The 15,749-nt window shown below is 40.8% G+C and overlaps 1 protein-coding gene across 1 annotated transcript; it reads left to right on the top strand.

Moving 5' to 3' along the window:
• Window positions 1-3,448: 3,448 nt before the first annotated feature.
• On the top strand, window positions 3,449-12,612 carry PIGA (phosphatidylinositol glycan anchor biosynthesis class A). The gene is made up of 6 exons (XM_021532345.2): window positions 3,449-3,519; window positions 3,756-4,414; window positions 4,952-5,084; window positions 6,141-6,273; window positions 7,444-7,650; window positions 9,205-12,612. The coding sequence occupies exons 1-6, from the start codon at window positions 3,479-3,481 to the stop codon at window positions 9,466-9,468; spliced, it is 1,437 nt and encodes a 478-aa protein (XP_021388020.1). The 5' UTR covers window positions 3,449-3,478; the 3' UTR covers window positions 9,469-12,612.
• The last annotated feature ends 3,137 nt before the right edge of the window (window positions 12,613-15,749 follow it).

Raw genomic sequence — 15,749 nt, 5'->3', positions numbered from 1 at the left:
CTCTTCAGCCTTACCCTGTACAAGTAAACTAAATGGAAGGACAATTAGTCCTCTTTCTTCAGAGAAATAATTCCAAATACTGCTTTCTTCTCTGTTCTGGGCTCTATTTAATTCCAGCAGGACCAAAAACTGCAAACACTGTCATTTCTTGAGCAAGGTGTTGGGCTGTCTCTGGCTGTCATGCTTGGTTTCACTAACCAGTCTCTGTTTATGATACATCTACAGCCCACAGTTCTCCATTCAGCAGTACTACTATTTTTCACTCATGCACTTAATTTGTGGTTTCCAACAGTTTCTGCTTTCCTGGACCATGAAAAGGAAATGTTCTTCACTTCAAGCTAGTTGTGCTGTCTCACACCACTGTTCCATGTCATAAGATTTCTTTTCCAGGAGAACTGTGGCTCCCTTGTCATGGCATCAGGCTCTAGAGCAGCACTGCTTCACAGCTCTTTTGTGAAGTACTCTGTGAAGAACTGATAGCTTGTTTTTGTCAATTATTACTGTTTTTAATAATAAATGTATTAATAATAAATAAGCTTTAGGCTTATTGAGTTTAAATAAATGCATTAATTTAATACACCAGCTTAGCCACTTCACCAAATAGTGATAGTCTTTGCCCCATAAAGACAGGGAATAAGAGCAATGTCATGCAACAGGCTGGGGGATAGAGTGGCAAATTCAGCCTGAGAGGAGACTGAGTGGGAGTTGCAAGTGCAGAGTACTTGGCAGAGTTTTCCTGTATTTTCAAGTACACTGAAGAGGTCTCCTTGAGGCATGATGACATCTGCTACCTGAACAAAGACACAGGAGTTTTGGAGTGTCCTCCATCTTCTCTCTCCATTAACTCAATTTATGAGATGTTTTAGAGAGCATTCAAGGACCAGGATTGGAAGTGGCAATTACTCTGCTGTGACAGGTTTTACATCTTTACTCACTACACTTTATCCTACAGCCTCACTCTGACCTTGTATGTGCTCTGAGGGACTGAATACATTGAGTGCAGGATTTAGAAAGTAAGAAAATTTGACTCTTTCTTCAGGTGTTGGTCTCTTCATTATGGGCTTCACCTCATATCAGGCCAGGAGAGAGTCTGGATATGATCAGGATCTGTGACCCTTTTATGAATACACAACACCACACCACAGTCAGTGTAAAATGAATATTATCCCATCCTTGTGAACCAGCTGTGGAGACAAAATTTAGCAGCACCTTTTTCAACTTGGCAGTGGCAAAGATTCCTTTCTATTAAGGTTTGTCCTAGGCTACTTGGAAGACAAATTATTCAAGTTCTTTTGAATATGTCAACAGGAGAAGGTTGCTGATACAGGGGGATTTACTGGACCTCTGACAGGAATGACATTAAGCTCAACCAGACACATTTAATGAAGAACACACATGTCAGACCACCAAAGCCAACATGCCAGGCCAAAGGCATGAAGGTTGGCCCCAATCCCTGATTTCCTTCAGAAAGACATCCAGAGCCAATGACCAACTGCTGGGAAAGTAAAGGAAGAAGCTGCTATGTCATGTACCAATTACAATTTCTCTTCAGATTTTTAAAGTTTGCATAGCAAGAATTACAACTTCTCTAGAGAATACACATGAAGAACTAATCTAAACAAAATTATTTTAAAATAGTTAAAACCATTAGCATTGTTTTCCTGACAGCTAAAATTGGAGTGACTTGACAGCTTGATTCTTCAGGGCAGTGTGACAGCAAGGGAGATCACCACTACCATGGGGTGCTGCACTGGAGAGCCCCCAGGTGAATTCCTCCTTCTCCTGGCACTACTTTGGTGCCTTTTTCCTAGATGTAATTGAAGGCCACAGCTTTACACTGAGGCTATAGCTTCTTCTGAGAACTAGGATGCCTACAAACTCCTGCTTCTCCAACTCTTCTTTCACACCCTGCAGCTGCTGGTGAGAAGTTTCCCCTCTTCTGGCCTCACACTCAGCTTCTCATCCTGAAATTCAGGTTCTTTACACTCCAGAGAACCACCTGATGATGAAATCAGATTTGCCAGTGCTGGTCCCATCTTTCTGAACACATGAGGAAAATTCAATTAATGAGCAATGCCTTTCTTAGTCAACACAGTAGAGGTTTTCACATCATTCAGTCCCAAGAATGACATGCCTGATTTCCTCCGTAGTCCTTCCTGGGATCAGTGCCTCCAAACCACATCTGTCCAAGCTTCAATCTAACAGGAATCCAGCCAGCACTCCAGCCTAGGTCAGCTTGTACTGTCACTCACAACAAGCACATTTGCATAGGAGTCACGACAGACTCAAATCTGACAAAATTCATATCAGAAATCTTGGCAAGAAGAAGAACTGCCAAACATAATTTTGGGAATATACAGGAAAGGCATGAACACCCTTCTTGGCAGCCAGCAGCAGCCAGGACAGTGTTGGAGCTGCAGAAAAGGCTGATGGTGAGGCTCCTCACGAAGACCAGGAATACATAGCCAAGTGATGCCAACCAGCTCCTTTCCCAGTGTTCAAGCTCCCGGACCATCTATTAAAAACATATTTTTAAAATTAATTTTCATTTAGAGACAGCAAGCTTTCAGCACTTTTGGCAGAAAAGTCTAGAACATTTCGGGAGCTCCAGATGCAACTGAGCCTAACACACCAGAAGAGCTTCTTCACTGGGGGCAGAGCAAAGCCTTTGGAATTTTGAGGCAATCCCATCCCTAATACGACATTTATGTCACATTTTCCGTAGCTCCGTAATACACCTTTTTGACAACAACCCTCCGGAACGAGCATCCCACTACAGCAAGGACCTCGCTGCTGCATTAGCGCCGTGCCCTCGGTGTCCGGCCCCGGGAACGGGCGGGACACCGGGACAGAGGGCTGGGGCGGGATCCCGGGATAGGGAGCTGGGGCGGGCCGGGAGCGGGACGGGATGCCGGGATAGGAAGCGGGACGGGATGCCGGGAGCGGGGCGGGATCCCGGGATAGGAAGCGGGACGGGATGCCGGGAGTCGGGCGGGATCCCGGGATAGGAAGCGGGGCGGGATGCCGGGAGCGGGGCGGGATCGCGGGATAGGAAGCGGGGCGGGATGCCGGGAGCGGGGCGGGATCGCGGGATAGGAAGCGGGGCGGGATGCCGGGAGCGGGGCGGGATCGCGGGATAGGAAGCGGGGCGGGATGCCGGGAGCGGGGCGGGATCCCGGTATAGGAAGCGGGGCGGGATGCCGGGAGCCGGGCGGGATGCCGGGAGCGGGGCGGGATGCCGGGGTAGGAGCTGGGCGGGATGCCGGGAGCCGGGCGGGATGCCGGGAGCGGGGCGGGATCGCGGGATAGGAAGCGGGGCGGGATCGCGGGATAGGAAGCGGGGCGGGATGCCGGGAGCGGGGCGGGATCGCGGGCGCGCCGCAGCCAATCTCCGTCCTGCGCAGCGATTGGCGCTGGTTTTCCCGCGTGACGCCGCGCCGGGCGGCGATTGGCCGCGGCGGAGAGCGGCGATGGGGCCATGGCGCCGGGCAGCACGCAGGGAGCGCCGGCCGCCGGCAGGTGGGTGCGGGCACGGGAGCGGGTCCGGGAGCGGGCACGGATATGGGTCCGGGTACGGGTACGGGTACGGGTACGCGTCCGGGTACGGGTACGTGCGCGGCTCCCCCGGCGCGGCCGCGCGGGCTCTGCGCTCCTCGGGGGCCCGCCCCGCCCTGCGTGCGCTGGAGCCGCGGGCGCTGAGGGGGCCGGGCCGCCGCGGGCGAGTGACGGCGCCTTGTGGCTCCTTCCCCCCGCAGGAGCGGGCCCGGGATGCAGGGCGGAGGCCCGGCGGCGCACAGCGTGTGCATGGTGTCGGACTTCTTCTACCCCAACATGGGGGGCGTGGAGAGCCACGTGTACCAGCTGTCACAGTGCCTCATCGAGCGCGGCCACAAGGTCCTGGTGGTCACCCACGCCTACGGCCACCGCAAGGGCGTCCGCTACCTCACCAGCGGGCTGAAAGTCTACTACCTGCCCCTGAAGGTGATGTACAACCAGTCCACGGCCACGACGCTCTTCCACAGCCTGCCCTTGCTCAGGTACATCTTCGTGCGGGAGCGGGTGACCATCGTGCACGCCCACAGCTCCTTCTCGGCCATGGCCCACGACGCCCTGTTCCACGCCAAGACCATGGGGCTGCGGACCGTCTTCACTGACCACTCCCTCTTTGGCTTCGCGGACGTCAGCTCGGTGCTGACCAACAAGCTGCTGACGGTGTCCCTGTGCGACACCAACCACATCATCTGCGTCTCCTACACCAGCAAGGAGAACACGGTGTTGCGAGCAGCCTTGGACCCTCGGATAGTCTCTGTCATCCCCAACGCTGTCGATCCCACCGACTTCACTCCAGACCCCTCGAGGAGGGATGACAGTACAATAACAATCGTTGTTGTCAGCAGACTTGTTTACAGAAAAGGTAATAGGGGGTCAAATGTAAGCTTAGTTTGGTTTCCTTACTTTGGAGAGGTCTTGGTCAGGTGTCACTTAGGCAGTATCTGTGGTATGGATGGAATTTTCACTGGGAGTGGCGAGGTGGCTGTTGCAAACTTAAGAAGAAGACATGTACATTTGTTTTTGTACGTGTTGGCTTCAGAAATGTGTTTCCTTTGTAATACTGAAGAGACCAAAAACTGCAGTTTGTAAAATGGAAGGTTTGGCTCATATTGGACATAAGATTTAGAGCCTAATCTAAATATTCTGTTAGAAATGTTTTAATTGTTTTTTATTTAATCAAGTGACAGCAGCTTAAGTGATTTTGTTTCCATTTTCTTCTTGTACGAGGTCTCAAGTTGTCGGGTTTTTTTCATATTTCTGTGTACAGCAGTTTAACTGTCTTCAGGAGACTTTTTTTCCACTTCTTCTACTCCTGAATAGAGTTGTAGATGTGGGCTACATCATGAGAAGTTCTGAAATCAAATGCAATAATGGCTTGCCCTAAATTTCCTACTCTTAGGTATTGATCTGCTTAGTGGTATAATTCCTGAGCTCTGTCAGAAATATCCGGAGTTACATTTCTTAGTTGGAGGAGAAGGACCAAAACGAATCATACTGGAAGAAGTCCGGGAAAGATACCAGCTACATGACAGGTTTGTTCTGTGGTTATCCATGACCCTTCAAGGTACTTCAGGGGTGGGGACCTGCCTGCCTCCTTCCCTCAGATAAACCCCAAATCTTGAGACTGGAGGCCTAAAGGCAAGGCAGATAAACCAGACACTGAAGACTTTGAGAGCTGGACTATGATCCAGCAAGTTAATTGATTTTTCTATGAATAAGCCCTGAATGAGCCTTCACTCAGGTCATAGAAAGGTGACTTAGATTTAAGTTGATCATGCCCCTCTGTGCAACCATGATGCTTGGATATCATTTGGCATAGATGTTAACATCTCGTTTGTGCCATTGCATGTGATGATGACTGCTAGTAATTTATTATTTCAGTATGAAGTTCTTCAGTATAGTGCTTGTCTCTTATGTTTTCTTGTGGTACTACAAACTTATTACCTGGTGCTACCATGTTACCAGAATGTTGCCATTTATGTATTTCTCTTGGGTTTTCTTGATCACGAACAGTTTCATATTCTCAATTGTTTGTTTACTTTTCTAGGTTTTTTATTGCCTGTTTTGTGCTTTAGTCAGTGATTTCCCCAATTAAAATTGTCAGTATCATTCTCATTTTACCCTTTATTGTTTTCCAATGTCTCTTAAAGATGATGGGTCCTGATGATTGTATCTTAAAAACTTTTTCCCTTATCAGACTCAGAATGGTCAGACCTCACATAGAAAAGTCAGATAATATATTTGACAAATCTTAGTTATTAACTGAAGGAAGCCATATTTTCTTGCAGAACTAGAAGGCTCAGTATGAGTGTTCTGGAGGCAAATGTCATTAAAACACCAACTTCTCCCACCAACTTTATTTTCAGAAGTTTCTTTCAGTGTGACAATAAAAAAGCAGGGTCTTCTATTTCTCTGTTGCTGGAAAAAATTAGATAACACTAAACTGAGGTGCCCATCTTTGTTCTGTCACTATATAAGTATGAACCATTGATACCTTTTTCAGAGTATGTGGCATTGTTATGGTCCAAATCTAGTGTTTATCTCTGATGGTTTTTTTTGGTTTGTTTTTTTTTTCCTCTTGTTTGCAGGGTGCGTCTTCTAGGAGGCTTGGAACACCAGGAGGTCAGAAATGTCCTGGTCCAGGGGCACATTTTTCTCAACACTTCCCTCACTGAGGCCTTTTGTATGGCTATTGTGGAGGCAGCAAGCTGTGGTTTACAGGTAAAAAAAAAAAAAATGGCAGTATTTAGAAAACATGTATCCATTTTAAACAAATTTCACAATGAAATAATATGGGCTTATCACATTTAATTTCATCTGAGGCTCTGTCTTGGCAGAGGTAAGCAAATGTTATGCCCATTTACAGATCACCTGGAAGCTGAGACAGAAGGGTTAACTCCAAGAAGAATTTTGTGTGGAATTGGGAATAACATGTAGATCTGCTCTCAGTTCTCTGAACTAGCCAGACTGCTTCTCCAAAATACTATTTTGTATGTACTCTTTTAAAGAGTTTTGGGGTAGTTGATGTTCACAAAGTATTTGACAATACTTTGAAAGGAGCTGCAGAAAAATTGCTTTCCTGTGTAGGAATTCAAGATAAGTTGGGAGAGAGAGAGAGCAGTAAAAGCTGTAACTAATTTATAACTCAGATTGACAGCTAAAAAATAAGTTTAGTCAATAGCCATAAAGAGTTAAGAGTTTGACAATAATATAATAAGGAAACCTTATTAAGAAGACAGACTAATAAGAGTACCTTATTTACAGTAAGTATAGAAAATGTGAGCAACTTCAGTATTTTCTTTACTTCAGTATCCTTTGACAACAGTTACTACCTAGTTGTAGTTATTCTCTTGCCATCTCTTCTCTAGAGGTCAGGAAGTTCTGCAGTTTCTTATTGCCCAATGTTTAGAGATGATTGCATAATCTAAGTCTTAGTAATTTCTGATTTTCCTTTAAAACTAATAATTCAAATTAACATGAATAAATTTTTGCATGTTTTCAGTAACCTAGGAAACTGAAATTTTAAGTATGTGGTAAAATTATCCTCTGCAAATAGAGGTAACAGTTTTTTTGAGATACTGTGGAGGAAATGTCCAAAATTACACAAGTTTAGTTGGGTACTGTGGCAAACACCTTCAGGAAAGGTGTCTCATATCCACTCATTAGACCAAGTCTTCTGTTTTACCATGGCACCAAAGGATCATTCTTGACAGTGTTGAAGGTAATCTGCTATGCTTTGTCTTCTCTGGGGTTTACACTTTTAGTTCACATACAGGTCAAGTTCCCAAACCATGGTATTTTCCTATTCTTTTAAACAATGTAATAGCATTGCCATTGCACAGGTTCATTTTTTATGTTGCATTTGTGCTGTTTCTTTTGTTTGTTTCAAAGGTGGTGAGTACAAGAGTTGGTGGGATTCCAGAGGTACTTCCAGAAAATCTCATCATTTTGTGTGAGCCTTCTGTGAAATCTTTGTGTGATGGACTAGAAAAAGCTATTGCCCAGCTCAGATCAGGAACTCTGCCATCTCCAGAAACTGTTCATAAAAAAGTGAAGACATTTTATACATGGAGGAACGTAGCAGAGAGAACTGAGAAAGTATGTATAATCACTTCTTTTAAATTCTCTGATGGTAAATTTCTGAAACAGTTCTTGTTTTGAAATGTTACTATACACATTCACTGTGTAATATTCCAGTGTATTTTTTCAGCATGTTTTCTGTCAAACATGATTTTAAAAGGTTTAGAAAATGCCTTTTTTTCCCCCTAAATACATTCCCGGATAGGTGTTTCTTTTCTATTTGCATTTTCTAACATGCCATAATTGCTGGTAAATATTTTGAAGAAAAGGCTAGATCATTAGCTAGGTTTCTACTCTTTATTTGTTCAAGTCTTCATATGAAGTAACTTTTCTGGCATAACTGGAAAATGTGCTGCATAAGGTGTATGACAAGGTAAGAACAATTCATGACAAAGCTTTGCCATGTGCTAACGAGCAGTTTAAAATTATGAGAGGTGGTTCAATGCTGGAAGGCTGAACACAGCTGAGTTTACATAAACTGGTTGTAATGAAAATTTATTTTCATAGTTCTGAAATTGTATTTCATAATTAGAACTGCACTACAGTAGAAAAACTCTGCCTTTAGTGAAGAATGTTTGCTGCAGTAATGTTTCAAACACCTATGGAGCTGTGTCACTTCTGACTTCACCTTCTGTGTTTTAGGAAGGAGAGAGTAGCTGAACCCCATGCCTCTTACTTAGGTTGTACTGCACTCAACTGTGTATCTCTCACAAGCCTCCTTGAAGTGCCATGTACAACCAATTTATTATTTTCAAGTGGTATTGGTATCATTCATTTTATGATTTTGTAACTGCAAGCAACATCTAAAAAAGCCAACCTCCTTCATCAAGAAAGATGATCATAGAATTGGTAGAAACATGTGTAGATCTTAAATTGTACAGAAGACAGCTGTTGGTTAGCAAACAGAAGACAGCTGTTGGTTAGCAAATAAAGTTACCTATAGAATGGAGTCTGCAACATTCTTAAGGAAAAAACTGTCCTTCAAGCCTTTTTATAGTGGTTTGTAGTTGGCTGTGGTTGACATATAATCACTAGTAACATGTATTTACTTTGTGCAGTAATTGAACTACTCTTTCTTTAAACAAAAATCAGGAGCCTATTAGGATTTGATTCATTGTTCAAATACAGAGATTTGGAATAGTGCCAAACTCACCTATGAGTTCATCCGGTTTTGTGTTTAAAATATAGTAATTGCATGTTCAAGCTTTTCCTGGGACTGATGTGAATATGAGATTAGAACCCATTCAATCAATTAAAACCCCCAACCCTTTCTGTATAATATTACATGAGAAACAAATTATGTAGACTTCCTAGTTAATGAATTACTTTTGAAGAGTGTACAAGAAGAGAATGTTTCATATTTCTGTTTAAATAAATGAATGAATTATCTAGAACAAGACTCATAAATCAACACTTAGTATCTGCAGAGCTTCTTTGGGGGATAATATTTGCCCCATCTGGTAGATAAGAATAGATCATTTATTTTGGGCAGTGATGACAAAGTACAGCCCGATTTTTGAGGTAAAATCAATGTGTTTTTAAGATGTTACTTTCTGTCTCCTCTCCATTTAGGTGTATGACAGAGTTGCTGATGAAGTGGTTTTACCAATGAAGGAGCGACTTGACAGACTAATGACTCACTGTGGTCCAGTGACTGGGTGTATTTTTGCTTTTTTTGCGGTTCTGAACTTCCTTCTCTTGGCGTTCCTGAGGTGGATGACTCCAGATTCCATTATTGATGTTGCAATAGATGCTACAGGACCTAAGGGTGCATGGACTAAACAGTATTTTTTTGGGAAAAAAAGAAGAGTTAAAGAAGAACTTGCAGATTCCTAAATTGCTCAAGGGGAGAGGGAAGAATGTGTCAGTCACGAAAGGTTTTAATGCTTGCTGACAGAGACATTACTCTTAAAACTCTTTAGTTTCTTTCTGAAGTTCTTGGAAAGAAACTTAGTTCAATGTGCTACCTCAGTTTAGGATGATGTTCTTAGTTCAGTTTTGGATTCATGCATATGGGCATCTCTTTTGCACTGAAAGCTGGGAGGAGAACATGTGTTTTTATATACTTCAGAAGCCTTGGAAACAAAAATACATTATTTTTCTTGATAACTTGAACATTGCAGAAAGGGGCTTATTGTGTTTGGGAAAGCAAAACACAATTTTTACCTTACTGTAGTTCCTTCTAATCCCTGATATTTACTGTGATTTTTATTTTAAGACCTCTTTCAAAAATAATTAAAAGCTTGACAAAAATACATCTTCTTTTTCTCCTAAGATGAAAATGGCACTTGAAATTAGTCATAAAGTCCATTACCATGTAAATTTCAGAGATTTAGTTCTAGCAGTTGTCCCAGTGACAGTGTTTTGCCTGGGTAGTAGTATTATTTTGAAGTTGTTCCCTAGTCAGAGTTGCACATCCTGTTGCTAAATCAACATTCCATAACGATTTTCTGATACTTTTGGAGGTGCTAAATTTGTCCTGTTCTCTTAAATGTACGAAAGCGATGTAAAGCTTATAGTGGTTTTGGGTTTTGTTTTTATTTTTTGGTACGTGGGCAAAGAAATAGTATTAATTAGAGATAATACAGCCTTTAGAAACATCTCAGGCCTGAAAACTTCCAGCAGTCTGTGCCAAAGTGAGAAGTAACACACGTGTGAGAGAGCAAAAACTGAAGGGCTTAACAAGCACACTTGTGCTTACTTGCTCTCTCCCACCTGCCCATCCCTTTCCCCCCCACACTTCTTTCTCCTTCCCCTTACTTAAGACCAAAGTGGCATTTCAGTCCATCTCTGGGAGGGACAGTGTTCAGGGTGAGTGATTTCTCATCCACATCAGAGACACTGGCTGGCAGGTGCTGCATGTGAAACCTTGGGAAGGTACTCCTTAAATGGAAATAACAATGGCTGTGCTTTTCATGGAGAGACTGAGAGAAGGAACAGCTGTGAGGAGTCTTGAGTGATGTGTACATGGGGCAGGAGGCAGCTCAGCATTGTGCCAATGTGTGTGAGGAGTTTATTTCATTTGTGTCAACCATCTCTAAAATTGCCACTTGTCTGATGCACTGGCTTAGTTTCTTTTTCAAGCATCACTAATGATGATAAGCTTACTATTTTATGACTCTGTAGTATTGTGTGCTGTTGAACACTATTAATATTAAAACTGTGCAATATGAAAACCTGTTTCCAAACCCTTGAAGGGTAGTATTTAACACACTACTTCTGCCAAATTCATGTTGTTTGGGTAGAGGTGTAATTACACGAGCATTTTATAATTTCATTGAACGTATTTTCATGAAACACAAAGATAATGTAAATAATTGCCATATATAAAGTCTATTTTCTTTTACTAGAATTTTTAGCCTTTGATATATAACACACAGTGTGTAATATTACAATTTGAGTTTTTCAAACTCTTCATTAAAAGTGGAAGTCATCTAAAATGGTGCCACACGGTTTAAGGATAAATGGGAGGAATTAAGCTAATATTCTACTTTTCTAAGTTACTCTTTTTTTATATTGTTCAAGCATTCAAATTTCTAACAGCCTTTTGAAAATACTGATTGCCACTCCAGGGAAATGTTATATGTGTACATACATGTGTGTGTGTCTGTATTTTTAGTAATATTTTGTTTGTTCTCTTTAAGTTTTGTTTGGTTTCCTGCAACATCTGCAAACACAAATCAAAAGGATTGCATGTATCTATTCAAAATAAGTTTTCTTTTGTGGAACATTGTGTACTTGTGAGTAACATAATAAAACCTTCTTAGAGTCTTGTTTACAAGATAAATGTTAAGTTTATCTAGAGGTTTATTTACCTTTCCATATAGAATGGATACATTTCATTAATATGTGGGAGCATATAATTAGAAAATACAAAACTACAAACCATAATGCTGCTTTTCACTACTAATTATTGGAATTCTTATGGGAATGTTTTTTAATAATCATCTATCTGTACAAGCTGCCACAGAAACTTAACCCATAACTGGTTTCTCAGATAACACCACTTGTATTATGCAGAACTCTGTGAGAATTATTTGCTCACTGGCCTTGTGCAGTGGAGTAAAGGGTGATGCCCCAGAAACAGTTACAATTTTACAAAATATCAGTGGGTGACATGAAAAAGGTTAAATAAAATAAGCAGAATACTACAAAAAAAAATTACTGAGTTAATGAGTGTGGTTAGAAACTAATAAAATAACTTGTTAAAAAATTGAAATGTTTCAGTTGTGCTTGCAGGTAACATTTGATTGTTGTGACATACCAGGGAAATGTTAGGAAAGAGGGAGTGACACTAATTAAGCAATGTCTTGCACAGAGCAGAGCCTCTGGTGTGTAGGAGGAGCAGGATGATCTGTATAGAATGTCCCCCTCCCAAACATCAATGAAATTCCATCCTCAGTCACAAGGAGAAATGTTGTTTCCAATGCATTATGTGCAGACACTGTGAATTAAGGTATTGAAAATTGTAGATAAAATCATATGCTACACCATAGAAGCATCAAATAAAGTATGGATATAAGATTAGTCTTTCAGGCTGTGTTTTAGTGTGTGTGGATGTATCTACAAGAAGGTAACTACTGTTATTTACTTGTTTTGTGATCAAGTTTTTCTGCATCTGTTTATATTTTTTCCCTTTTTGATACTTATTTCTCTTTACTAGTCCCTTTTTTCATATATGCTTAGACTTTAAAAAATTAATTGTAAAAGTCTTTCTGGTGTGTTCTGCTTCAGTAAAATACAGACTTTATGTAAACAGATAAAAGAATCAATCTCAAAATGGTTTAATATTTTGATTTTTAAAATTAAAAGTTTCAATATTTTTTGTGTTTAATTGCTATCATTAAACTACTGTCATGGTATTTGCTGTGCATCATGACATTCAGGAGTATGTTGACTTCCAGAGTTTTCTGTAATGCCTTGAACATTGACAGAGATAAAAGGTGGATATTTTTTAAGGGAATAAAACTAAAGACAAGATGTGGTTATATGTCTGAATTTATTATATTACCAGAATTATATATTTTGTAAACCTAGCCGGTAAACTAGGTTGTTTTCAGATCCTGACATGACTGAACACCATCATAACTTTAGAGATGCTACTTGTGCAGGATTCATTGAGCTTTACTGTGCATGGCTGGTTGTGTACCTGCTGGTTCTTCAAGCTGCTTCTTTAAGCAGGAGGGGCTGGTGCATTCCCTGGGAGCACAGGCACTGGCTGCTGCTGGAATTTGCTGCCTTCCTGCCCAGGCAGCAGCAGGAGTTTCAATAACCAGACCCTGCCCAGTGTGATGGGTGGCAGATAGGTGAGAGGAATCCCACATTGGCTTGAGAGCAGCCAGTGAGTCACTCTGCACATCTCCTTTTAAAGAGTGTTGTAAGTGAGCTGACCTAAGGATGCAAATCAGGCAAGGCTTGTGTGGGAAGTAGTGTCATTTATTAGATCAAACTGATAGAAAAGAAGTAGCCAGGCTCTGTATGGATGTCTTTGTTCTCATCTCTTCGGAGTGTTTCTGACTCCTCTAATCCCAACTACATACATTAGAAATACACTGCTGTAATTCACAGAGTGTGTGTAGCAAAAGAATAGACCAATACCTCTTTGAAGTTCTTTGAGATGAGGATTCCTTTTATTTCCTTGCCAAATTCTTCAGGTCACATCTGAGAGTTCTGCCTAGAAGTTAGATAAAGTTAAGGTGAATGTTACTGAAAATGAGATGTTTTTCTAAACTGGTTTGCCCTTTTTTACTGCTTATTTCTTGCATGTGTGTAAACTAGCATATATAAACATAACTTTTTGATTTTTTTGGAGGATCCAGCTAAACTACTTCTGCGTACCTTATGACAATTTTTTTAACGATTAATATATTTTTTGGATATTTTGATTTGACGATTTAATAATTATCCTAGAGTTAAGGAAGAGTGATTCACAGAGTTTGGGCATCTTGCACAAGTTGTCAGTGAGGTCTGTTTTTTTCTACAGGGGGCTGACTTGTTCACTCAAGTCTATCAATGGAGTTACATAATGCACCTCATTCAGCTCACAGCAATGATGCTCAAAAGAGCAAGGGAGGAACGGTGACAGTCCTGTGTCTGCACTGTCACTGCTCTTGTGTCCTGCCTGTTCTCACGCCTACACCTTGTTGCTCATCCCTCTAGTTTCCAAAATACCAGAGATTTCTGAGCAATCACACCCGACTTTGCTGTTGTTTACCTGCCTAGCACCCTCAGCAGTATTCATACTTTCCACCATGCTGTTCAGCTGTCTTCCCAATGATAATTTTCTTTTACGTCCACTGCATTAATTTTCCTAGTGCTTTTGTAAAGTCAGAGCAGATTATGAGATTACACAAGTTCTTCTCAAATGACTCACTGAATAATTTAACTGAAAATCTTTATTTGTCTTGTTCTGAAGCCAGGAGGGTGGTTTTGCTGCTACACAAATAGAGTCAGTCCTTCTGGGAGAGTCATGTTCCAGTGACTGCTCCCAAGCAGTCAAACTTTCTCATGATTTTCTAGAGCAATTGGAAAACTCTTTGATATTATTCCATTAGGGATAAGATAATTTCAGTGGAAATCACATGATTTTCAGTTTCTTCTATTTTTCTGAGTTTTATGAACGTGTACAATTCTACATACCATCTATTAGGCAGATTGGGAAAAAAAATCAGTGAATTTCCTTTGCAACCAAAAGCCCAGTTTTCTGGGTTTTTTTGGTTTGTTTTTTTTTTTTTCTCAAAAGGTGCTCTTCCTTCTTGCTTGTCTCCAGTTGAGAGCCCATTTATGTAAATCCTACACGAGAAAAATTTCTCCATTATTTAGGTGGACTTTACTTTGTAATGGTCTTAATATTTTTTATGTGTTCTTTTTCTCTGCATCCAACATTTTGTTCTTTACAGATTCTACTATTCATCTGGCTCCAGGAGGAATATTTTCTTTTTATCAGATTTTTCTGGCTGACCATTCTGGTTTTTAGTCAACTTTTTTTGCTAATTTCTTCTCTGTTTCTCAGCTGAGCAGAATTAACTGCCAATAAACCAATATGTTTTTCTGTGATTCCTTAACTGAACTTGTCCTGTAATCCATATCTTCACCTTTCTGTGGCAAACTGTATTAAAGTTATTAAAAAGATGAAGTTTTCCTCTTTTGGATTAGTAAGTATTATAGTTTCTGCAGATATTTAAAATAACTGTGTAAGGAAAGGTAATATTTTTGTAAGGAGTTAAGTTATGTAAGAATATAATAACTTTGTTTAGTTCAGAATTTTAGAAAAATTGTTTCACTTGAGAAAATTGCTTGTGGTGTTTTGTCTCTGCACATATTTTATATAGCATTTTAGTGCACCTGGCAGGGCTGAGCACCAAAAACAGCAAGGTACTAAACCAGCTGTATTCCTATAAACCAAAAGAAATTACATCTACAACGCCCAGAGAAATAATTTGCTGTATAATTTCCATGTGCATATCCACCATCTCTTTGGGATCTCTAAGAGAGGAATTATCCTGCTTTTTTCCTCGACAGATGTTGGAATGAAAGGCTAGGAAAACCTGGGCAAAGAGGGGAATCAAGTAAGAATTAAATCCTCCTCCTATGGTATATATAGGAAAACAGGAATAAATAAAAGTTTAAAATAAAATGAGATGGGGTGTTCTACACAGATTCAAATAAATACATGCAGAAAAAGCCCTTTGTTCTCTATGGAAAGCCATGTGCCTTCAAAAAGAAAAAAAGGGCAGTTAAATAAAGGGTGCATCTTGTTCAGTTTCAAATATTACACATTGGAGGATAATGTAAAAATATTTCCGAAACAGACAATGCTGTTTGCAAGAGATATCAATGGACACCATTCTTTATCCTTGAGTAATGGAAAAAAACTATATGAGAAAATGCAAATTGAGGAGCATCCGATATGTTATATGTTTCTTTTTGTGCAATTTCAGTGTATTCTTCTCCTCCTAGAATAACTTTGATTTCTTAGCCCTGGCTTTGGCCACATGGATTTATTTAAAATTCTTTCATGATAATGCTTTTCTTTGACATGTTTGCCTTTGTTCTGTATCTAAGTACCAGCAAGGCCTGTTCTCAAGATGGAAAAAACAGAAAAGTATTCTTTTTGC

Source organism: Lonchura striata, chromosome 2 (genome assembly GCF_046129695.1).
Source record: "Lonchura striata isolate bLonStr1 chromosome 2, bLonStr1.mat, whole genome shotgun sequence".
Taxonomy (NCBI): domain Eukaryota; kingdom Metazoa; phylum Chordata; class Aves; order Passeriformes; family Estrildidae; genus Lonchura; species Lonchura striata.
This window is presented reverse-complemented; position numbering and strand designations above follow the sequence as displayed.

Coding starts and splice junctions, on each gene's coding strand:
- PIGA (XM_021532345.2), top strand. CDS start 3,479: ATGGCGCCGGGCAGCACGCAGGGAGCGCCGGCCGCCGGCAG. Junction 4,415..4,951: donor CAGACTTGTTTACAGAAAAG/GTAATAGGGGGT, acceptor TCCTACTCTTAG/GTATTGATCTGCTTAGTGGT. Junction 7,651..9,204: donor TAGCAGAGAGAACTGAGAAA/GTATGTATAATC, acceptor CTCTCCATTTAG/GTGTATGACAGAGTTGCTGA.